We start from the raw sequence: 26,824 nt of genomic DNA on the forward strand, positions 1-26,824 counted from the left end.
CTGTAGATATTTTCATACCAGACCAAAATATCGTCTTACAGGCCACAAAATGGACTACTTTTAGAAGATGAACAGGTCTCAAAAGATGCACAGGTATTCTAATTCTTCTTATAGAAATGGCTTCTTATGGAAGGTTAAAAATTTTTTCCATACATATCACCCATCCAAAGAAATCACCATATTTTGCCCAAAACATAACTTAGGTGTAAGTAAACTAATTTGCCAAAAACATCTTTTGACCTCTATACAAAGTCGCGCCCGTGTGTGTAGGTGGTGTGTGTAAAAAATACAAACAAATTTGCCGTTAAAAACATTGCCTCCGAACATAAAAATTAACTGTAACATAAACCTGGAAATTAAAACTAAACGCCCCAGAAACCAAAACAACAACAAAAAAACAAAAACCTAATTAAAACCCATTTAACTTACGATACGCTTTTTTGTGTGTTCTTTTATTTGTGTCTTTTTGCAGTTACCTGAAACGAAAATAAGAAGGAGAATAAAATTAAAAAAAATAATAATAATAAATAAAAAGTAAAAAAAAACAAAATCCACCAATTATGTGGCCTTTAATAAAAAATCCAGTTTTAAACAACAATAAAACTACAATTTTAAACAAATAGAAAATAAGATAACGAAGTGTTCTAATTTAATTCTAAGAAGAAGAAAAAAGTGATATTTTCTAACGAAAAAGAAAAGTGAAAACGAAACTAAAAAAATTACAACGAAGTAGCATTCGTGCCTTAAGAAAACCAATATGACGTCGAGGCGTCGACATCCTGCGATAAACCACAACAAAAACAACAACAGCATATGCCTTGGAAAACTCCCAACAATAGCTTTAAACTGCCTTTTACCACTGCTACTCCTGCTATCCTCTGTCAATACTTCCTTCGGCTATGCACAAAATAGCGAATTATACGAATCATCCGAGTTCCTAAGTGCCAATAGTCAATATGACGCCGACCCAGATTTTAGGGCAGACGACAATCAGTTGCATTTCATACCACCACCATTGCCCACCACATCAACACCCAAAGGGCGGGATCCGCAGCAACAGGAAACCATAGAGGAAAATGTATTGTCATTCTCCTATGATGACTCCAACACGCCATCGTTGATGTCATCAAACCCTGCGGCCAGTGATGTTGGAATGTCGTCTTCGTCGCCAAGCGCAACAACAACTTACACAGAACTAAGTGGTGGCAGTATAACCAGTGACCGGGTACTACGTGCCAGTGAAAGTCCTTATGCGGCACGTGAACACATCGTTGTGGAGAAGGGTGCCAAACTAATCATCGAACCGGGAGTTCGTATTGAATTTGCCCCCACTGTGGGTATTACAGTGCGTGGCATTCTTCATGCTGTGGTAAGTAGTCAGACAGACTGAATAGAATAGAGTTTTTGTGTAGTTTTTTGCTATTGTTGTTGTGTTATAATTCAATCAAAGCTTTTGCTTTCATACATTGTGAACGAAGTTACAATAGCATTGAGTTCGGCTTATAATGGAATGTAGACACTTATGTAAATTATGGGATATATGGGACATTCCATGCATAAATTATTTTTTTCTTAAATACCAAGACATAATTCAAAATCCTTGGTAGATCTGCAGTAAACGAGAAATCAAAGGGTAAATTTTTCTTCTAAAAATATTCGTTAAAAATCAGCGGCTCGAGGTATAATAATTCTTATAAAAAATATCCTTCAAAAAATATTCTTAAAATATTTATGTCATAACTCCTTCCTAAAATATTCTTCAAAAAATCCAATGCTAGAGGACCAAAAGGGCCTACACAAATTTTCTATAAAAATCCAAGCCAAAGACCCCTGAATTTTTTTCTTAAAAAATCTACAAAACTACTTAACAAATAATTTTAAAAATTCTACGCATAGAGAGCTAAAAATCCTTAAAAAATAATTTAAAAAATCGACGCTTAGAGGGCCCTAAATGTCCAAAATTCCTTCCAAAAATATTCTTAAAGAATTCAAACCAAAAGGGCCAATATTCCTCCAAAAATTACTTTTAAAAAATCCATGCTTAGGGCCCAGAATTTCTTAAAAAATATGGTCACAAAATCTTCCTATGAAAAAATCCAATTCCCAGAAGGCCAAGAGTGCGCCCAAAGAATGTTTTAAAAATATTTTTATATTTTTTAAAATTTTATTTTTTAAAAATTGTTATGAAGCCCATCCTATAAGGCCTTATATTTTAGAAAATCCACGCCTATAAGGCCTTATATCCGTCTAAAAATATTTTAAAAAATCCACGCCTATAGGGCCTTATATCCGTCCAAAAATATATAAAAATATATAATATCCACGCCGGACCCAGATATCTTTCTTAAAAACGCCTATATGGCCTTATTTCCGTCCAAAAATATTTTAAAAAATTCACATTAAAAAAAACAAAGCCTATAGGTCTCAAATGCGTCCAAAAATATTTAAAAGAATCCATGCATAGAGGGCCTCAAAACCGTCCAAAAATATTAAAAAAAATCAACGCCTAGAGGCCTCAAAACCAAGCATTCCTCGCCTATAGGGCCTCGAATCGCTCCACAGCCTGTAAAAAATCCTCGTCTATAGAGCCTCAAATCGCTCCAAAGCGTGTAAAAAATCCTCGTCTATAGGGCCTCAAATCGCTCCAAAGCATTTAAAAAATCCTCGCCTATAGGGCCTCAAATCGCTCCAAAGCATCTAAAAAAATCCACTCTATAGGTTCTCAAAAAAATCCACGCCTATAGAGCCTTAAATACGTCCAAAAATATTTAAAAAAATACACGCTTATAGGGCATCAGATCCGTCGAAAAATATTATAAAAGAACTCACGCTAAGATGGCCAAAAGTTCTCGAATAATATTGTTAAAAAAATTCAAGTTTAGCAGTGAAATAATTTTTCTAAAAATATTTATTTAAAAAATGCTCTTCTAGACCTTCAAAAATATACACGCCTTGAGGGTCAAAATTCCTTTGAAAAATATTTTAATAAAATCGACACCCAATTGAGCCGATCGTCCTTATAAAGGAAGCTAAAAACACTTCTACAAAAAGTCTTACGCCTAGAGGGTTAATAGAACCCCTCTTGGTCTTCTGTAGGGACAACCTCTTCGTCTTCTGAAGAATAATACATCCTAGCCAAACACAATTCTGAACTCTTGATAAGGTCATCTAACCTTGACCCACTCTATAGCTCCCCTTAACAACACACCCCTCAAAAAATAACAACCTGTTTCAAAACAAAAATTCAATTCTAACCCTTTGCTGCACACATGTGCAGATCAAACCAAACAGGTAATACATTTTGTTATCGGCATTATAGTGCTTGACATTATCACAACATCGATACACACAAATAAACAAACAAATAGGAGATTGCAAAAGTAAAGCACGTCAGCTGATAAGCTTTTAGGAGGGACAACACATTTTTGATAAGCGTGGAATCCCTAAGCAGTGAACAGAAAACAGGTGAATATTCACCAAGGGGAAGTGAAATGCAAAACAACAACAACTGCAGCAGTGATTTGTTGTTGTTGATTTATCATGATCGAGGGGTATAAACAAACGTATTTTCTTGTTGTTATTGTTTTTGTTGAAATAAGTTACGCCAGCATACGAAATGAAATATGAAACTGAAAAAAATGATTCATTCATTCATTCCATCACTCGACGTTACGGGAGAACTTCGAAATGTAGAAATGAGTAATTGTGTCAAGCTGCTATTAGGGTCGTTAGCAGCCAGATTACATCAAGATAATGTTAAACATATGGGAATAGATCTGAGGAAAATGAAACATTTGTAGTTAAATTGTATGGCTAATTAATTATTGCAGATGATGGGTTTGTATTTAGACTAGGTTTTTAACTTTTTCTTTTTTATAAAATCGACCATGAAATGGGAATGGGAACATGGTAAATATCATAACGAGAAGGTCGGAGGATTTTTTCTATAAAAAAATGGGCACTTATTGGTCTGTTATTTTTTTGGTCTGTGGATTTTTTTGTAGACGAAAAACTTTGAAGAAGTTTTAGAAGATTTGTTTTAATGACTTCTGGCCCACTGTGCTAGTCTTTTTATGAAGCAATTCCGAACCTCTATGATTTTTAAAGATTATTTTTACAAGAATTATTAGACGTCTAGTCGTCCATTTTTTAAAGAATATTTTTACAAGAATTATGAGAATAATTTGCAAAAATAATACCTCAGGCCCCTGAGAATTTTTTTTTTCTACAGAAAAAAATCCTCGGCACCTTTCATTTTCTTCTTTCTTTTTTCTGTAGAAAAAAATTCTTCGGAAACCTGAAGTTTTTTCTATAGGCCCTGCGGATTCTGTTTTCTATAGAAAAAAATCGTGACCCAGAGAAGTATTTTTTCTATAGTAAAAAATTCCTCAGAACCCACAGACTGGGCTGAGGTATTTTGAAAAAAATGATCCTCAGACTTCCTCGGAACCCTGAGGATTCTTTTTTTGTTTTGAAAAAATCCTTAGAACCCTGGGGATTCTTTCTTCTATAGAAAAAATCCTCGGGAACCTGAATATTTTTTTCTATGGACCCTGAGGATTATTTTTTCTTAGAAAAAAATTCTCGAGACCCTCAGAAAAAAGGATCCTCAGACTTGGCTGAGCATTCAGGCCTCCGCCTGAATAACTATAAAAAAATAATCTCTAGGTAGGCTGAGGAATTTTTGCTTCTGTAGAAAAAATAATTCACAAGGGACCTGAGGATTTTTTTTTTATAGAACAAAATAATCCGCAAGAGAGTGTTGACGAAAAAGTGCTATGCTAAACGTCATTACGGGTCTTAGCTGTCTATTTAACCCCTAAATATAAAATTAACCTATTTTAACCTCTGCGAACTTCTACCCACCCCAATACATCCATTATAAAAAACCTACCACATTCCTTAGCTTCTTTATTTCCCTCTCTCCACATTCATCATTGGTTTATCTATGATTTGAATGTGAATAAAAAATGTCTATTAAGTGGAAGCAGATATAATGAAGTTATTAATTCTGCGGAACTAATTGTGGACCGGACGACAGCAAAACTACTGAAGATGACACATGTGAACTATGCTGATAAGAAGGCGACAAGTGTGTCTAGTTGCCCAGCTAAGCTAAGTAGTCAGTTAGCTTACAATTTGCCGATCTGAAGATCTTTTTTTTTCTCCATAAACAAATGACGGGCAGAGAAGAAGTGTGACTGACTTGCGGACATTCTGTTCATTGATTCATTGACCCCTGTTTCCGAGCAATCTTATTTCCATTTTTTGTTATTATTATGGACGGGATGAGTAGATGGCACGGTTTGCTGTTTTGGTGCAAAAAAAAAAACAGAAAAAATGGACTTAAGCATCGTCACATGCTGATGGCTATGCTCATAAAACTTAAAAAAACCTCTTGAAATTAGTCATGATTCATATGAAAAGAAATGAAAAAAATAACAAACACCCTGGCCTTTTTAAAAACAGGCAGATAAGGTCATAAAATATACCCAAGTGGCCACCAGTCGACTACATAACTACATATGTTTTGTAAGTAAGAATATTGTGTGTGTGTGTAATGAAGTGAAGATATGTGTTGTATTTTGTCGTGTGGTGTAGTGTGTCGAACTACTACGGCTGACAGGAAGACCGACCAGCTACTTTGGAATTTGTATGGGGTTCTGCTACCGTTTTTTATTTCCTCTCTCTCCCAGTACACTTACTCTAAAGGGGGAGGGAGGAACTGTAAGGTGTAATAGTTAGCAAAGTCAATAGCATAGATTTTGTAAGGTTACCTCATTGTCAGTTTGCCGACCAACCACCACCTTTCAAGCTTTGGTGTTGTTGTTGCCAACAATTGTTACAGTACAGGTTATTACCTGTCATTACAGTTCTAGTGGGCAATGTTGGTGGGGAAGTTATTCAACTTCCGCAAAGTTTAATGACAAAGTAAGAGAAATGCTTATTATTGTACTTAATTAAAATTAAATCTTATTCCGGATACTATTAAAGATAATATGATAAACCAGTGAGTAATAATGCATTTTTCCAACGGAAAGCCTAAATGTTCTATTTCCTATAGAAATAGAACATTTTTACAGAAAAAATTCTCATTACAACTGTGGATTTTGATTTTTTTGAAAAAAAAAAATCCTCACCTGTGGAGTCTTTCTTCTGCAGAAAAATTCCCCAGACCCCCAGTACACAGAAAAAAATAATTCTTATATTATATGAATAGTATTCTGAAAGTGTTGACAATATCCGGATTTCTGTTTTTTATTAATACAAATCATAAAACTTTAAATACAGATTTCTTGTTAGGGAAAAGAAAACCGCAACTTTGGAGTTGTGTTTGGTGGTGCGGTCTTATAAGGCACAGATACTATTTGACGTTTTGATTTCTCTATTTGGATTTTATTTATTTATTTTTTTTTTGTCTCGATTTTTTTTACTTACCTACATATTCTTGTTTTGACATCATATACAGTGATTAACTTTCAGTTGAGCTCGTTGCTCGTATCAACTCTTATTTGTTATATTTTATTTGACATTTATATCGAAATAATTTGGAAAATACATATGCGAATTTTATAACACTAAAACAGAGGACGGTAACAGTGTCGGAAATAAAGAAACAACGGAATGCAAAACTAGCCACGATCGAGTGATTGGAGAGACCGCGGTTGTAAACAAGAGAAACAGTTGCAAAACTAACAACCATCGAAATAATTTGGAAATTACATATGCGAATTTTATAACACCAAAACAGAGGTCGGTAACAGTGTCGGAAATAAAGAAACAACGAAATGCAAAACTAGCAGTCGAGTGACTGAGAAACAGTTGCAAAACTAACAACCTTCAAGTGAAGGGAGAGACAGAGGACGATGCCAAACCCAAACACATCCGAATAATAACTGGTAGTGACTTTTTTCTTGGGAGAAATACATTTGTTTTTGTCAAAAGAGAGAGATGAAAAAGTTAACAAAATAGAGTGAATTATGAAAATAGTTTTTATATTAATGAAATATTTACATTATTAAAAAAAATAGTGACTTTCTCATGATTATAAAAATTTTTTGTTGTATCCTAAGCACTATGGAAAAAATAAACAATGAATGAAATTATGAAAATATGCATTAACATTATTTTTTTGTGTAAATCGTTTTCTGCAGAAAAAAATTCTCAGGATCCTGTGAATTCTTTTTCTATAGAAAAAAATTCTCAGGCCACCTGGCGATTCATATTTATATAGAAACATATTAACAGACCGCTTCAGGATCCTTTTTTATAAAAGAAAATCTCCGGACCTCATTATGATGCTTTTTATACCTTCAGCCTTATGGCTAAAGAGGGTATAAACACTTTGATACGGTGAAAATGTGCCTCATCGAAATATTGGTTTTAGACCCCATGTTTCTTCGAACCAACTTAGTTTCAGAATATTTCGATTCTATTTACACATGTCCATCCATCGGTCCGTATGTCTGTCAGGCTGATTGGTGCGCACGATAACTCTCGAAGGGAATTATCGATTTCATCCAAACTTTGCACATATTAATATTTCTTTGCACATATAATATTTTCTTAGTTTATGGGGAAGATGGGGAATATCGGTGGTAACTCCCCCACTCCTTCTGGCACATATAATATTTTAATGGGGAATATCGGTCCTCTCCTTCTGTTAACTCCCCCACAAAATGGTCAAAATTGTGCAAAATATTAATTTTATAATAACATGCAAATGGATTATCCGATTTTATCGAAACTTTGTACAAACTATTATCTTTACCAGGCCTATATCAAGTAGGAAAATTGAATCCATTGGTCCACTCCTTCTGGTACCTCCCCCACAGAGGGTCAACATTCCAATATTAGGCGAATGGAATGTCCGTTTTGAACCAAACTTTTCACAACCTGTTATATTTACCAAGTCTATATTAAGTCTAAAGATGGCGTCCATTGGTCTACTCCTTCTGGTATCTCCCACATATATGGTCAATATTTATAAATTCAATATCAGGCGAATGGAATGCCCGATTTAAACCAAATTTTGCACAGCCTATTATCTTTACCAAACCTAGATCAAGTCCGAATGTGGTACCCGTCTGCCCTCTCCTCGGGTATATCCTACAAAAAGGTTCAACATAAAATCCGAAATATATTTAATTAAACATCTATCCTATATAAAACGAATAATAAAACATGTGTATAACTCCAAAGACCTCCTCCGCAAACCATCTGTCGGCAACATCGACTGACACTTTTTTACTTGTTGTATAAAAAATCCTCAGGCTGCCTGTGGATTCTTTTTATATAGAAGAAGATTATTTTTTATTGGAAAAAGATCTCACGTTCTCTTCTTTGTGTAGAAGAAAATCCCCGGCCCCATTAGGATTATTTTTTATAGAAGAAAATCCTCAGAAAAAAATCCTGATGTACTTCTCTGCAAACAATTATAAATAAAGGTTTTTGTTGAACATAGTCCCAATATAAAAGTCGCACCCAATCTCTGTATTCGAAAGGTTTTATCTGCATTTCGCATTGAAGTAGCTGTAATTTAGAAATTCAGGTTATAGTAGGTTAAAAACATATTTTGGAATTTTTCGATATATGTCCACGTTTTGATATAGCCACCATATTAAGAAGGTATTTACCCATGTATTTACCCACATCTTTAAAGTATCGTAATACTATCCATTCTAAATCGATATGATAAAAGAAACCCTGAAATAGGGTTTAATATGTTGTATTAGCGATTCAATATAGTAAATACCAAAATAAATACCCACAAAGCCAACTAGAAATTTCCACATCCCAAAAAAAAATGTTGCATATTGTTATTGACTCATGATGTGTCTATGATGTTTTCCTCCAAAATTTATGTTATTAAATAATTTGTTGCAATAACTTCACATGATCTCCCGCTAATTACTTACAATTTAATATCTCTATTTCCTTCGACCCACCCCAATACACACTTTTAATGTAATAAACATTACTTTATGTTGGCATTTAATAAATAGGCAAATTAAACGAAATAAATAAAAAAGAAAACCGCTATATAAGAAAGCGATAATTGAGGTATATTTTCTGTCATTTGCTTCACTTCATGACCCAATGACAAGATGAACTTCCTATTGTGGTGGTCACGCTCGTGGGGTACACATTAATGGCAGGGGTTTCTAGTAGTAATTCGGCGGTAATGATGATGGCGGTTGCATTAAGAAGACAAGCAACAGCAACAATAACAACAATTCATAGTTGTTATTTGCCTCTAATTTTGAGCGCTTAATGTGACACATACATCCACGAGGTTAAGGGGTCACAACAAATTTAATTGCAGAGGTTATGACTTCCACTCGCTTACACACACACGCACTCACTCAGTGATCATTGTGTTTGTTTGAGGCATCTAGGAAGTTGTGGAAGATGTTAAGCCGATCATCACTTGCTATGCTAATTAAATTATAATTTGTCATTGCCTAACCTTTATTATTCATTTATGTGTTTCTCTTTTTTTATTGTTATTGTTGTTGTAGTTGGTTTTGTAACTCAATTTTAATTTGTTGCTTCATTTCTCTTTAACAGGGTACCCCTACGGCACGCATTACATTAACCGCCCAAGGTCATAATGTTGAGTTACCCGATATTGAAGAACGCGGCATACGTTTGGTCGATGGACCTACACCACTCGAAGGCAGATTGGAGATCTTCCATAAGGGAGCATGGCGGGCAGTGTGCACAAATTCCAGGAAGTAAGTTGGACAATTGAAATTCAATTAAATTAAAAAATATTACCCATCGATTTTTAAAGAACAAATGTTCAAGGACAATTAGATGCGTTTATTTTTTAAAGAATATTTTTCAGGGTATAAAAGAGGCGTGGATTTATTAAAGAATATTTTTTCAGGGTCTTCAAGAATCGTGGATTTTTAAAGATTAGTTTTTCAGGGTCTATTAGAGGCGTGGAATTTTAAAGAATAGTTTTTCAGGGTCTATTAGAGGCGTGGATTTTTAAATAATAGTTTTTCAGGTTCTATTCGAGGGGTGGATTTTTAAAGAATAGTTTTTCAGGGTCTATTAGAAGCGGCTCTATAAAAGGCGTAGATTTTATAAAGAATATTTTTTTTCAAGGCTCTATAAAAGGCGTAGATTTTATAAAGAATATTTTTTTTTCAAGGCTCTATAAAAGGCGTAGATTTTATAAAAAATATTTATTCAAGGCTATATACAAGGCGTAGATTTTATAAAGAATATTTTTTCAAGGCTCTATACAAGGCGTAGATTTTATAAAGAATATTTTTTCAAGGCTCTATACAAGGCGTAGATTTTATAAAGAATATTTTTTCAAGGCTCTATACAAGGCGTAGATTTTATAAAGAATATTTTTTCAAGGCTCTATACAAGGCGTAGATTTTATAAAGAATATTTTTTCAAGGCTCTATACAAGGCGTGGATTTTATAAAGAATATTTTTTCAAGGCTCTATACAAGGCGTAGATTTTATAAAGAATATTTTTTCAAGGCTCTATACAAGGCGTAGATTTTATAAAGAATATTTTTTCAAGGTGTTCGAAAAAAAATAATCACCTCCCTTCTTACTTTCTTTTCAGCTGGACAATGACCGATTATGCGGTGGCCTGTCGTCAAATGGGTTTCCAGGGTGGACGTTTTTGGAATTGGGTTGATCGTAGCCCTGGGCAGAAACCACGTTTGCTCTACGAACTGCCTAACTGTAAGGGTACGGAAAATTCTCTACTCGATTGTGAGTGGTCCACAAGGCAGCTGGGATCCGGAGTTTGTGATTATCACAGTGATATTGGTATACAATGTAAACCCATGCACAGTCTGCAGTTGAGCCATTGGGCGGGTTTGTATTTTGAAAATGCCCCCACCACGAAATCATTGGCCAAAGACAACACAATTTATTATACCCGATCGCAATCCACCTTGAAATATGTGGATATTCTACGAGCAGGAAATGGTTATAAACAATCCGCAAAATCTGCCATAGAAGCTGTGGGTGTGCCTCCCCAAACCCAACATGTGGTGATTACCCATTCCGCTTATACCGGGTTTAATGCGACCCGCCCTTATGGTGGCTTTGTAATGCAAAATGTTACCGTGCGGAAAAGTAATGGCATTGGGGTATTCGTAAATTCCAGTCAGGGCTATGTCCAGCTGAATGGATGCAATGTGCAGGATAATGCAGCGGATGGTGTGAAATATGTCGGCCATGATTTGAGAGTGGACGAGCGTCCGGATAGATCTTCGATTTATGACTTTTGTACTTTGCCTACCACATCGGGGCAGACATATCCCTTGACTCTGTCTTTTACCCAAAAATTTTATGCCGGTTCCGCAAAGGAGTGTTCGAAGTATTTTTTCTCAAAGCCCGGTTATGTCCTCACCGTGCAATTTGAACAATTTACGCTGAAGAATAATGACACCGCCACTGTGGAAATTTACGATGGAGCCTCGGCCAATGATCGCCTGCTGTTCGCATGGAGTGCTAGAAATTATACCAGGCCCCAGAGTGTCACGAGTACAAAAGAGAAGTTGTTTGTGCGGATTAAGGCTGCAATGAGGGAAGAGATTTTGGGTTTTCTACGCATCACCACCGGCGAGTCGAGTGCCTTTGATTTGAGGGTGGCGGATTCAGTGGTCCAGGATAATGGTGGTCGTGGTATTGCTGTGGATGGTATACGTTCCAGAGTACATCTGCATGGTAGTTCGATATCGGGTAATGGCCATGTGGCTGGGTTCCATGTGACCAGTGGAGCTGGTGATGTAAATATCACCGAGACCAACATCAGCTATAATCGAGGTGCGGGTGTTAATATAACCTATGTTGGAGGCAATCGTAATATCTCCCGAAGTTATGTGGATTTCAATCGAGGCTATGGTATAGCGGTGTGGCTAAATGAAACCAACGATCCCAATCGTGTGGAATATATTGCCAATAATCAAACCACTACGGTGGAGTACAGTCACATCAATTCCAATTTGGAGGTGGGGGTACTGCACGGTAACTTCTGCCGACCGATGTGGGTGAATTTGACGGGTAACTTTTTCAATGGCAGTGCGGGTAATGATGTTCGCCTGGAAAGCTGTTGGAGATTGCTGGACAGCAAGGAACCGAATATGTTCCTGCAAATTGGCCATAACTCGTTTGAGAATAGTCAACAGAATTCGGTGTATCTTAGCCCCGCCTTGAATATGCGTGGACGCATTGAATTCAATCAGTTCCGCTATGGCCAATATGGGTGTATTTATATCAAAAATGATTTCATATATCAGGAATTTAATTTTATGCCGGTCCATTTGGTTATCCAGAGTAATTATTTCAGTCGGAACAAGGGGGTACATGTGGTGTCATTGGGTCTCTCACCCTATAGCCGAAGGGAGGTACAACATTTATTGTTCACGAGGAATTTTGTAAAGGAGAATAAAATTACGGAATTCTTTGGCCCCCTGCTAGATGGTAGTGAGGGTTCGGATGGTGCTGGTCGCCTAAATCCTCGATCTCGGGTGGCAGCTGCTGTGGTGGTTAGTTCCAGTAATGTGGATATATTCCGGAATATTTTAAATAACCTCGATTCCGCCTATGAAATTGGTTCCCAGCTGAATGATCAAAGTCAGATTATAAATGCCACCTATAATTGGTTGGGTTCATCGGAGGAGGTGAAAATATTCTCCAGGCTCTTCCATCGCAATGATCGTTACAATTTGGCCAAGATCCAGTATATCCCTTACCTGCTGCATAGCTCCAATCCTGGTTCAACTACGGTAATTTACACTTCGACTTTTGTGCCGCGGTTTTATGTGGAAAATTCCGAATATATTGGAGGTGAGGTGGATGGCCAGGAAATGATTCCACCCGGGACATATACGGTTAATAAGGATATCAATATTCGTCCGGGAGGTAAATTGATTTTACAACCTGGTGTGACGTTGCAATTTGAACCCAGTGTGGGTATGATGGTGGCAGGGAAATTGGAGGCACGTGGCCGGCGTCCTGATGATATTTTCCTAACCCTCAAAAGGCAACCTATTATGGATGTGGACAGCTCCACCTTGGATCATGAGTTGATTGATATGATCGATATGGAAACGGAATCGATTATGAAGGTGGATGAAGAACCCAAGGTCCCGGTAAGGCTACTGGGTGGTGCCGGACCCTATGAAGGTCGGCTGCAGTTATATGTCAATGGTCGCTGGGGTACAGTGTGTGATTATGGTTGGACGGAACTGAATGCGGCCCTGGTGTGTCACCATTTGGGATATACCCTAAATCCTAAAGATTGGCGTTTGCTGAGGTCCCAAATGCCGGCAGTGGGTTTAACGGAAGATGTGATTGTCTCCAATGTCCAGTGTACCGAACATGATCGTGACATTACCAAATGTAAAGCGGAATATTTGTGGCAGGGTGATTTTGAAAATTCCTGTAGCCATGAAAATGATGTGGGTATACGCTGCTATGAGGGAGCATGGGCTGGGGTACGTTTCAGTATGCTGGCGGAACGGGCGGATTTACAATATGTGACTATTGAGAAGGCTGGATTGTTTGATTATACCACGAACTCCTTTAAGCCTGCCCTGCAAATGGATTTTGCCCGCCATAATTTGGATAATGTGCGGATTGTGGATAATCTCGATGATGGCTTGGGTGTGATATATGCCGATCTATATGGTGGCAAGGCGATAAATAATATTCGGAACTCGGAGTTTGTGGGTAATCGTGGTAGCGGTATAAGTTTGAAACAATTGGATTTCAGGATACAGGGGTCAATTATTAAAAATAATTTGGGTAGTGGTATATCCCATGATCCCGTCATTGCGGCCAAGGATCAATTTGAATTGGGTGGTTGGTTTAAAATGGCTGTGGATTTTAATACCTTCGAATCGAATTATGAGCCATATGTTTTGCCCCGGGATGAAGGTAACATCGAATTGGGCACCTGGGAAAGTAAATATATAAGGACCGAGGAAGTAATGCAAGGAGGTGCAGGAGGAAATGTGGAGAGGAAATTACACATCAGATGTCCGGCGGGTTATGTATTGGGTATCCAACTGCTAAATCCCATAAATAACCTCTCCACGGAATCTTTGAAAATTCTGAATTCCCAATCGGAAAACCCCCGAGCACAAATGTGGGATGTCAAGCGGGATCTGAATGTATTTCCCACCACCAGTAGCGGTTATGGTATCATCATTTATTATGAAAGCGGTGATAATGCCCTAGGCGGAGCAGTGCTCATGGTGACCACCGTCCAAGCGCCCATACAAAATATACGCAATCGCATTGTTGGCGGACCCGTACCCTCATTGCACATACGTTCGACAAAAATACAAAAGAATCTGCGCGGCATATCGGCCTTGTACTACAATCGCTACTATGGCAGCCAGGGAGAGCTGTATATGCGCAAGGCCAATGAGTCCATAAAAATTGTCAACAGTGAAATAAGCAACAATGATCTGGAGGCCATCCTTATCAATTCTCCCTACTGGGATGTGATTAGCAGTAATCTTTCAGAGATCACCCTGCATGTGAATAATTCGAAAATCCTACAAAATGGTTATGGCCTGAGGCAATTGTCGAAGGATTTGCGTTCCTCGAATAATTTGTTCCATTATGTGATCCAGGATACCACGGTGGAGGATAATAAAAATGGTGGCTTCCAGGTATCGCTACCTTATGTTTGGCAATACAATGAGAATTTTACCCATAGCATACATTTTGGCAACACGACCTGGCAAAGGAATCGGAATTTCTATATCGACGTGTCGGGGCATTATGCCGATTTCAATATAACCTCAAATGCCTTCTTGAATAATCAGGCCCCTAGAAGCCTAATTTCGGTGATGGGTATGGAAAAGAGAATGAAATTCAGCTACAATCGCATCGAACAGAATCAGGCCAAGTTTATTATGGAATTTAAGGCCGACAGCTTAATTGAGAAATTTGGTGAGGTCCACGCACTTGTGGAATATAATACCATTAAGCAAAATAACAATTATGAGGGTTTGAGGCATTTACCCGCGCTCAAGCATGCACGCAGACAGGCCACCCTGAATTCCCTAAACACCGCAGTTATACGCCTGGATGGCATACAAAATGTACGCCTCTATCGGAATCTTATTTCGGAGAATAGTTTGAGATATAATCTAGTGGCTGGTTTGAGATCCGCTCGAGTAGACAACTATGTCTATGCCACCGAGAATTGGTGGGGCTCCACAGAAATTTCACAAATTGAGTCGAAGATTTTCGATTTTGATAACTGGAATGATCATGCGGATGTGATTTATCAGCCCTTCCTTATCGAAGACACCATGGATGCCAGTATTTCTTTGGTCAAGGAAAATCGGGATCTCATCGATCTGAACAACTGGCAGGGTGGACGTATTTACAGCGATTTGACTCTACGGAAACGTGAGCAACCCTATTTGATACGCAACGATATTACGATTATGCCCGAGGCCACCCTGACCATACAACATGGTGTACAAATGGAATTTGAAACGAATGTCGGAATGCTGGTCCTAGGAACCCTTAATGCCATTGGTTATGAGGAATCTCCCATTGTTATGAAACCCTTTAAAAATGCCACCCATGAATCGTATTCCCTGATCAACAAACGTGCCCTTGAAATGGAAATGGAACAGCTGCAGACCTATGACTCCATACGTCTCTGCACCAATTCCCAAAATTGCAGTTCCGATATGGATAAAATGTTCGAAATTAATCAAGGATTTTTGGAATACTTCAACCACACCACCCTGCAATGGGTGCCGATATGTGATAGCCGCTTTACGGAACGTAATGCCCAGGTGGTGTGTCGAGAATTGGGCTATGACCCACTCAATGTCTACTACAGTCATGATCGGCGTATTGAATTCCATACCAATTCTCTTACACGAATTTGGACCTGGGTCCAACCTTTGGAATGTCGTGGCGACGAACTGCGTATGTCAGATTGTGAAGAGCGACTCAATGGCCAGGTCTATGGGCATCGTCATGAATGCCATTGGGATGATGTGTTCGTCTTTGTTAGCTGCAAGGGGGTACCCGAAGATGAGGTCTACTGGGGTGGATTACGTTTCAGTAATTCGGAATTTGAGCAGAATCAATATGAACAACGTTATCATGACATACACACCCATGGTCAGCAGAAGAATCAGCAAAGTCGTCTGGAATTTGTGAGAATCGAAAATGCCGGAATCCTGCACAATCAAAAATCGGCAGCCATTCAGGCGATCTACAAAACACCCTCCATATCGGCGGTAACCATACGTAACTCGGCCAATCATGGTCTGAACTTTGTGGTACCCTCAGGAGCCCTGAACCTCAATCTCCTTAACCTCTCCCAAGCCTTGGGTTCCGGCATTAATATTCTCTCCCTTACCGGTGAGGGGCGGGAAAGTGATGAATCGAGTTTCACACCTCTAAAGAAATTGGACATACCCTATAAACTGTTCTCCATGATTGATATATGCGATCCCCAGAAAGCCATCATTGTGGAAGAGAGGGTTCTACTCTACTATAAATATGACAATAATCCCGTAAATTGTGTCAAAATGTTTACCTCTGCCTATCGTGCTAAGCCTTTGGGATTCCGTTTACTGCAATCGAATCTGTTCAATCATTCCAAGCTATATGGGCGCATGGATTCCATACGCCTCTATGACGGCGATGTCTATAATGTCACCTCCTTATTTATGGGCCAGATTGAATCGGATACCAATAATCAAAAGTCATTCTTTAAGACTGAAGGTCCCACGCTAAGTGTTCATTTAATGGCCAGTGGTGCTCCAGAATATCATGGATTTATAGCCGAGGTGGTCACGGTGCCCATATCGACAATTGGTATAAGTGAGTATTCTGAATGAATTTTTATGAAATCGAATTCTATTAATATTCCGATTTTTTTGTCCTCAGATCGCGATGCTTTACACAACATAACCAATTCGCATATAAGTGGAGCCATTAAAGGTGCTGTAGTCTATACATCGGCTGGTGAAGTTACACCCACCTTAACATTGACCTCCAATCGCATTCAGGCGAATTGTTTGCAGTTATATGGCAATTTTTCTACTTGCGATGCTGCCCTGCATGTTGATGTCCAGAATATGAATTCATTTTTCTTTATGGTAAGGAATATTAATTTGAACCTTTAAGGCTATAAAAATAAATTTAATATTTAGAGGAGATCTTCTTCATTTAGAAGAGGTATACAACCATCAGAGCTCTTCTCTACCTCCTCACAGAGGTCACTTGTTCGTAATAAATGTACTTCTATCTTCAGAAAACCTTTCTCGCCTTCCTCTTCAAGGAGCTAGAAATCTCCCTAGGATATCTATAGGATGCCTTCTGTCACAGAATGTCGAAGTCTACCTAGAACCTCTTTGAGATGAGATGAAAAGACTTTATTTGAACAATACTTTCTGAGGTCTAAGTTTCGAATGCCTCCACATGGAAATTAAATACCAAATAGAACTTGAAAAAATTTTCTTAAAAAAAAATTCACGCCTCTTATAGACCCTGAAAAAAATATTCTTTAAAAAAAATCACGCCTCTTATAGACCCTGAAAAAAAATATTCTTAAAAAAAATTCTCGCCTCTTTTAGACCCTGAAAAAAATATTCTATAAAAAATCCACGCCTCTTATAGACCCTGAAAAAAATATTCTTTAAAAAATCCACGCCTCTTATAGACCCTGAAAAAAACATTTTTTAAAAAAATCCACGTCTCTTATAGACCCTGAAAAAAAAATATTCTTTAAAAAAATCCACCACACTTATAGACCCTGAAAAAAAAGTTCTTTAAAAAAATCCACGCCTCTTATAGACCCTGAAAAAATATTCTTTAAAAAAATCCACGTCTCTTATAGACCCTGAAAAAAATATTCTTTAAAAAAATCCACGCCTCTTATAGACCCTGAAAAAATATTCTTTAAAAAAATCCACGCCTCTTATAGACCCTGAAAAAATATTCTTTAAAAAAATCCACGCCTCTTATAGACCCTGAAAAAATATTCCTTAAAAAATCCACGCCTATTATAGAGCTTGAAAAAATAATCGTTAAAAAATCAACGATGCTGGAAGATTTTGAAAAAATATTCTTTAAAAAATCCACATTTTTAGAATTCCTTGAAAAATACTCTTCATATATCCTCAAATAATTTCCTCTTTTTCCCTTTTCCAGAACAATCTACTACTTGACAATCAAGGTGGCCTTAAATTGCGTGCTGATTCTCGCGGCTCTGCAACATCACTACGCGGCTTTATACATCACAATCTTTTCCTGAAGAATCGTAATCGCCCTGCCCTCTTTGTGGAGGGTCGTCAATCGTCGCCGTATCAAGAAGTTGAATTATACCGAAATTATTTTGCACAAAATCACGCCGGTTACGAGGATGTTATACGTCTCCGGCAGGTTGTCTCGAATTTCAGTTATAATTATGTACATAGTAATGTGGGTGGTCGGATAGTGGAGGTATCGGGCTTTGAAAAGGTCCGATTGCCGATTTATCAGAGTACGGCACACAATGGATTTTATAGGTGAGTGGGGGGAGAGAGGGAGACGTTTTTCAGGAAAATATTTCTAATTGAATTCTTTGTGTATTTCAGGAACACTGCCACAAATTGGATGGGCCGAGCCACAATTGTTGCTGGCACAGCCGGCCAGCAGTATGTTGATAATATTTTCGAGAATCCCGATAATGATTATGAAATTATTACCGTCAATAGTTCCATGTAAGTTCCAAAACATTTTTATAATTCATTCAACTCATTTCAGGCATCAAATCATGGATCATGCCCATTTGCATTCAGCGAAAATTGTGACCGCATTAAAATTAGTACAGACAACCACCCCGTCGGAACTACATTACATCGTTACTGACAGACGACGTTAGATGACCTTCATTGAACGAGTATTCAGACTACCATCAATACAATATATAGACGATATTCTGATACAATGATGGGATCTAAATCTTATTTATCAGACCAATAATGAATATGTTATTTTAATTTTTTTGACTAAATCGAACTATCATCCCATCTACATTTCATTTTCCTCACTTTCAATTTTCATTTACTCTCATCTGCATCTTGAACTTCGACACTAACTTATGGCATGTTTTATTTATTTGTTTGAAATCTAATTTCTTTTTTGTTTCTTATATTTTTTACTTTTAAATATTCTACTTACACCTAACTCAAAACCTCCTGCATGACTTATAACTGTAGCTTGAGTATTGACTACCGAAACAGGTAAACATAGATATAACCATAACTTAAATAGCCTCGCCTTTTGTTATAATTTTCAAAATTATTGATATTAATTTAAAATATTTTATTCCGAATTGTGTAGCACCATTGAATTGTGGAAATCGAAAATTGATGCCCGTCACAACTATTGGAGTTACAATAATACGCTATCGGTGCAGTCAAGGATTAAAGATAAGACAGGTGAGTAAAATTATCTACGGTTAGCGGTAAAATCCAAACATTTTGAAGTCCTTAAAGAAATATTCTTAAAAAAATTCACGCTTGTAAAAATAAACTCTAGAAAATCTTTGAACAAATATTCTTAAAAAAACCAAAGTCCTTGAAAAAAATCTATAAAAACCAGACCTCTGGAAAACCTAAAAAAGTTTTACACAAGGCATTCGATAGCAAAGGCACAATGCAAAATGTAGTGTAATCGATCACCGGATGTTAACGTCAATTCACCACTGATGGTTCATGTCTACGCTACCAACATGAACAGTGCCATCTACAGGCAGTTTGGAATACGATGTAATTTGATACGATTTTGATAGATCTCTCATAAATATCCTACTGGCCTTGAAACAATATTCATTCACAAATCTACGCCTTTAGTAGACCTTGAAAAAATATTATTTGGCAAATCCACGCATCATAAAGTCTGAGATAAAATATTCTTTAAAAAGCCACGCCTTTAGAAGACCTCGAAAAATATTCTTTAAATAATCGACGCCTTTAGAAGACCTCGAAAATATTCTTTAAAACATCCAAGACCTCGAAAAATATTCATTAAAAAATCCACGCTTCAAGAAATCCCTGAAAAAATATTCTTTAAAAAATCCACGCCCTTAGAAGAGCTAGAAAAATATTCTTTGAAAAATCCACGTCTTTAGAAGACCTTGAAAAAATATTCTATAAAGAATCTTAGCCTTTAGCAGACGTTGAAAAAATATTCCCTTAAAAAATCCACGCACTTAGAAGAACTAGAAAAATATTGTTTGAAAAATCCACGCATTTAGAAGACCTTAAAAAAATATTCTATAAAGTGTCTTAGCCTTTAGCAGACCTTGACAAAATATTCTTTAAAAAATCTATGCTCTTAGAAGAGGTAGAAAAATATTCTTTAAAAAAATCCACGTCTTTAGAAGAAAAAATATTCTTTAAACGACCTTAGAGTACCTAACAAAATATTCTTTGAAAAATCCACGCCTTTAGAAGACCTTGACAAAATGTTCTAAAAGATATATTCTAAAAAAAATATTCTTTAAAAAATCCTCGCCTTTGAAGACTAGAAAAATATTCTTTAAAAAATACACGCCTTGGATAGGCCTTGAAAAAATATTCTTTAAAAAGTCCACACGTTTAGAAACGACTTTAGAAGACACAGAAAAAATATCCTTTAAAAAATCCACGACCTAGAAATAATATTCTTCAAAAATCCACCCCTTTAGAAGACCTAGAAATAATATTCTTCAAAAATCCACCCCTTTAGAAGACCTAGAAAAATATTATTTTAAGAAACCACGCTTTCAGAAGACCCAGAAAAATATTCTTTAAAAAATCCACACTTCAAGAAGACCTAGAAAAAAATATTCTTTAAAAAATCAGCGACTTTAGACGTCATTGAAAAATATTCTTTAAAAAATGGTCGCCTTTATAAGTCATCTCTTGGAAGTCCTTGAAAAAAATTTTCTTTAAAAATCCACGACTCTGAATGTCCTTTAAAAATATTCTTAAAAAAATCTAAGTCCCCAGAAGACCTTAAACATAATCAAACCACCCAAAGACCTTGAAAATTTTCGTAAAAACGACAAAATTCTTTTCCTAGAAAAGGTTGAAAATTAGTTCTTACAAAATCGAAGCTTAGAATTTGTCTAGTCCCTGAAAAAAAATACGTCTCTAGAAGTCCTTACTATAGGGGATTATAAGATATCAATCAAATTCGTATTACATCGTAGTTTATTTATGCTGCAACTACATGACGCTGCTCTTGTTGTTGATGTATACGCGAACAAGTGGTTCATTTCCGTTTTAATCCGGCGATCGATATCAGGGACACTAACCAGAGAGATGTTAGCGATCACAGGGTGCTTACTACTACTCACCTCTTGTGGTTCGTCTCTTCGCTACAGACACATACAACGGCACCTAGCGGCAAATTGAACTACAATGTAATTTAATCCGATTTTAATCAATCTCTTATAACTCCCCTACTGACTTCTACATTTCAATAACTTCGAGAGGCATAATTTTTTCAGGGACTAGAAAAATTACAATCTTCGATCGATTGACTTTTTCATGATTATTTTTCAATGTCTTCCGGATTATTAGGAAATATTTTTTGTAAGGACTTTTAGAGGCGCGGGTTTTTAGAGTCTAGTCATTTTCATAGGGGCTAGTCATTGAATACATATTCTTAAAAAATTTTTAATTATTAAATTCTAATTTCTTTTCAATTTCCTTCAGATGACCCCTTGCTATTGGAAGTCTTGGCCGTACCCTTCCTAATGAACAATCAAACTGTGTTGGATGGTAAATGTCCACCGGGATGGTCACAAGTCTCGGATACATGTTTTATGTATGTCGGTGTGCCGATGACATTCCACGAAGCCAAAGAATTTTGTCGATCGGAAAATTCGTCAATGCCTTTTATCAGGACAGATAGTACCACCCTGTGGATTTATTTGCAGAGTCAAATGAGACATTTGAAGTAAGTATACGGTATTTTTGAAATTCCATCAAATACTAATTGTCCGATTTGTTTTTTCCTAAAGATATCCTGAAAAGGTTTGGGTCCAGGATTTCAATTATATTGATCGTTGCACCAGTTTTGCCTATATGGAAATAACCGTTGAGGAATGTAACAAGGAATTAGGTTTCATTTGTGAGGTGGATCCAAAGGTGAGTTTTGACTATTTTTTGTAAGTGAGGTTAGAGTGAAGTTGTAATTTATTTTGTTTTATCTTTTCAGGTGGTTATTGATCCCTTGTCCTGGCGTGCTGACATCTTTGCCATTAGCATTATTTCCGCCTTTATATTGGCCTTGATTCTATTGATTTTGGTCGGCATCTGCTGGTATGCCAAGTCCAAACATCGCCATGCCCAAAGATTGCAGCGCCGCAATAGTATACGCCAAAGTTTGCGCAGTTTGAATAGCATTGATCCCCAGGGTTCTTTGAGGAGAAGGAATTTTGTATGATTTTCTTAATTTTTTGGTTTTTTTTAAATTATTTTTTTATTTAATTTTTTTGTGTTTTGTTTTGCTTTTTTATTTTTTAATTTAGACGTCTACGGGTACCCTCACGAAAAGCATGGCCCAAGATTATAAAATGATGGGCAATGGCTCCTTTGAATCGATTGATAAAAGTGTTCTCAGCTCAGAGGCCAGTTTTGAGCCCTATGAAAATCATCGCCCCAATGGAGGCGGTGATAAATCGGAATATAATAGCCCACAAAAATCGCAAAATGAATACGTGACCAGTGTTCGCACTCCTGGTAGTACGTCTGGTTCTATGGGACCACCTCGTGTTGCCACCATCGGTTCAGCATCTAGGGCCCGGGGTCGAGCTACAGCTGCTGCTTTGGCAGCTGCGGCGGCCCAACAAAAACCTCCACAAAATGATTTTGAACTTTCCTATCGCAATGAAGGTTTCCGGGATAATTCCACCTATTCGGGGACACGAAATAATTCGATTAGTACAAGTATAGCAGAGGACACACCGATTATACATCAAACCGATGCTGAGGAGACAGGTTCAGATTATTATGGTAATGCCAGTACATTACCTCTACGCTATGATCCCAATGAGAATTTAGCTTTCCTTTCGGAACTAAAACGTAACATACCCGAAGATCAGCGGTCGAGTCAAATGTCCGATAAGCCACCTTCAACATTTTTACCGCCCACAATGGCTGCCGTTCATCATCAAAAGCAGCGGCCCGCAAAAACACCCTCCCCGACAACGAATCAAACCGCCTCGAGTAACAACTCGACAACGGGCAGTTTGACATACGAACAAAAAATCGACAATCTTAACTTCAGTTCTTTAGCCGAATTACGTAGCAATAATACTAGCCAAGTAAGTCCAACCACGGCGCCGGCAGATATTCGAAGGCCAGACTCATATATGGTGGCTGTGGGTGCCAATCGATTTTCAAGGCCAGCCTCATCGATAGGTGGGGGTGGAGGTGGTGGTAGTACACCCAAGTATGATACACCCACAATATCAATGGCCTCTCAGCTGGCTAGTAGAAGACCCAAAACGGTCTATGAAAATGGTGATTCGGCGGCCAGTTCAACGCTGCCCCACTCCCATCACCCACAGGATGGTTTTCCCGCCTATCATCGCTCCCGTTCTGAAGCTTTGCTAGAGACTGATTTAGATATGGATAATAGTCCGCCGCCAATGGATGCAAATGGCCGTTGCCATAGTCAGCCATTGGAAACCTCAATGTAAGAGAAACGGCTCTCAGCCAATATCGAAACGAAAAAAAATATTCCGGAGATTAGTTTTAAGTCGTATGGCAAGTTTAGTTAGCAATCACTAATGACGACAGATATTGACAATTCGTTGTGATCTCTTACATTTTGGAATATCTTATTTTCAATTGCAAATAATTTCAATTTGTTTATTATTTTTATATTTAAATAAAATTTAAATTTTTAATTTAGCATCACATTTTTATGTAATAAATTTCTTTTGTTATCATTTTTTCTGATTTAAAAAATTGTTAATTTTTTTTGTTTAAAAAAATTTCTTTTAGTTAAAAAATTAATATTTTATAGATAAAAAATGTCAAACTTTTGCAAACATTCCCTCCATTATTTTATAAGAATAAAATTTATATATTTTTAAATATAAAATTAAATGTATAAAACAAACAATATTTAAGAAAAAAGCAATGCATTATTTACAATAATTTAGTATTATTAATTTTTTAAAGTTTATTATATATAACATTTTTTGTATAAATGCCTTCATATACAAACATACACATATAAATTTCATGTAAATAAAAACAAATATTTAAGAAAATATAAAAAAATCTTTTTGTTTTTATTAAATTAATTGTGAGAGAGAAATCCCTGAAAAAAATATTCTTTAAAAAATCCACGCCTCTAAAAATCCTAGAGAAAATATTCCTTAAAAAACCCAACACTCTTTTAGTTCTTGAAACAACATTCTTTAGAAAAGGCACGCCTATTTTAGTCCTTAAAAAATATTCTTTAAAAAATCCACGCCTCTAAAAATCCTTGAAAAAATATTCTTATATTCCTTGGTCCTTAAAAAAATATTATTTAAAAAATCCACGCCTCTAAAAATCCTTGAAAAAATATTCTTATATTCCTTGGTCCTTAAAAAAATATTCTTTAAAAAATCCACGCCTCTAAAAATCCTTGAAAAAATATTCTTATATTCCTTGGTCCTTAAAAAAATATTCTTTAAAAAATCCACGCCTCTAAAAATCCTTGAAAAAATATTCTTATATTCCTTGGTCCTTAAAAAAATATTCTTTAAAAAATCCACGCCTCTAAAAATCCTTGAAAAAATATTCTTATATTCCTTGGTCCTTAAAAAAATATTCTTTAAAAAATCCACGCCTCTAAAAATCCTTGAAAAATTATTCTTATATTCCTTGGTCCTTAAAAAAATATTCTTTAGAAAAGGCACGCTTATTTTAGTCCTTAAAAAATATTCTTTAAAAAATCCACGCCTCTAAAAGTCCTTGAAAAAATATTCTTTAAAAAATCCACGCCTCTAAAAATCCTTGAAAAAATATTCTTATATTCTTTGGTCCTTGAAAAAAGTATTCTTTAAAAAATCCACGCCTCTAAATATCCTTGAAAAAATATTCTTATATTCCACGCCTTGTAATGGTCCTTGAAAAAAGTATTCTTTAAAAAATCCACGCCTTGTAATGGTCCTTCAAAAAAATATTCTTTAAAAAATCCACGCCTTGTAATGGTCCTTCAAAAAAATATTCTTTAAAAAATCCACGCCTTGTAATGGTCCTTCAAAAAAATATTCTTTAAAAAATCCACGCCTTGTAAAATGGTCCTTGAAAAAATATTCTTTAAAAAATCCACGCCTTGTAAAATGGTCCTTGAAAAAATATTCTTTAAAAAATCCACGCCTTGTAAAATGGTCCTTGAAAAAATATTCTTTAAAAAATCCACGCCTTGTAAAATATTCTGGAAAAAATATTCTTTAAAAAATCCACGCCTTGATTGCCTTGCTACTTCAAAAATATTCTTTAAAAAATCCACGCCTTGATTTGGTCCTTGAAAAAATATTGTTTGAAAAATCCACGCCTTGATTTGGTCCTTGTAAAAATATTGTAATGGTCCTTCAAAAAAATATTCTTTAAAAAATCCACGCTTCGTAGCTTCAAAAAATATTCTTTAAAAAATCCACGCCTTTAAAATTTTTTTTAATATTATAAGCTCTTCGTTATTTTCTCAAAATTCTAAAAAATATTTTTAGTATTTTATTGAAAATATTGTGGGTAAACTAAAAACCTTATCCTTTCAAATGCTTTTTATTTCACATCAATCCGACCATTATTACCAGAGATACAGCCATTTTACAAATCAAGCCAACATCATACCACTGCAATTCAATAATTTGCATGCTCAAACAAAGACAGATCCTCTCCCCACCATCCACTTGAACAACAACAACACTACAATCAAAAGCAAACAACAACAACAGTATTTGCTATGAACATCTATCCTCCCATTACCACCCACTCAGTGACGCATAAGTTATGCGGCATAACAATATCACAGAGAGAGACCAGAGTACAAAACACATGTATACTCTCCAGTGTTGCCGTTTGAAAATTTTTTCCCGCCCAAAATTGCACCTTAAAAGTGCCCAAAATCAACAATTTATGCCCAAAAATTCGAGATTGAAGAAGTATACTCTGATATTATATATTAAAAGAGAGAGCATTTTTTCTCTACGTTTTTTAAATGCCGACAAATTAGAAAATAGCAAAAAATTGTTTTTATATAATAAAATATTTTGTTAATAAGAATTTGTACTTGTCACGTCAAAATGTCCCACATCGAAAGATTAGTTTTAGAATCTATTTACAAATGTTCGGAGATCAGGAATATCTAAGTTTGGAGATGAGGAATATCTAAGGCGAGCAGATTTCGACAATGAAAGTAGATGGCATCAAGAAAAAATTAAACAATATATGATGTTAAGAATAAAATTAAACATTTTAATTGGATTCAAAATGTACGTATTTTACAGAAAAAATATATATTGCTCTAATTAGGATGATAGATAGAGGACATCCAGTTTATAGATGACATGGAGGAAAAATATATGATTGTCTTCCAAAAGCTAGGACGTATGACCTACTTAGGAATATCGGACCAATCAGCATAAAGTCTCCACAAAATGGTTAAATTTTTGCTGGCAATTAATTTTATAATGTAATTTTAACCAAGCCTGTATAATATTGGGAAATGAGAGTTATCTTCTACTTATTCTAGTATCTCCCCAAGAAAGGGCCAATATTTGGAAATTTTGTAGATGTCATATGAAGCGAAC

At 36.2% G+C, this 26,824-nt stretch overlaps 1 protein-coding gene across 1 annotated transcript; it reads left to right on the top strand.

Annotated features, from left to right (window-relative positions):
* The first annotated feature begins 757 nt into the window (after positions 1 to 757).
* Positions 758 to 23,713, top strand: LOC133327552 (protein bark beetle). Its single transcript, XM_061536069.1, has 12 exons — positions 758 to 1,369; positions 9,571 to 9,737; positions 10,595 to 16,854; positions 16,921 to 17,132; positions 18,187 to 18,542; positions 18,612 to 18,737; positions 19,236 to 19,259; positions 19,360 to 19,457; positions 21,723 to 21,966; positions 22,031 to 22,157; positions 22,228 to 22,449; positions 22,541 to 23,713. The coding sequence occupies exons 1-12, from the start codon at positions 758 to 760 to the stop codon at positions 23,711 to 23,713; spliced, it is 9,621 nt and encodes a 3,206-aa protein (XP_061392053.1).
* Positions 23,714 to 26,824: the final 3,111 nt, after the last annotated feature.

Source organism: Musca vetustissima, unplaced genomic scaffold, assembly GCF_032173495.1.
Source record: "Musca vetustissima isolate MV318-11 ecotype Yass unplaced genomic scaffold, APGP_CSIRO_Mvet_v1 utg5970, whole genome shotgun sequence".
Classification (NCBI taxonomy): domain Eukaryota; kingdom Metazoa; phylum Arthropoda; class Insecta; order Diptera; family Muscidae; genus Musca; species Musca vetustissima.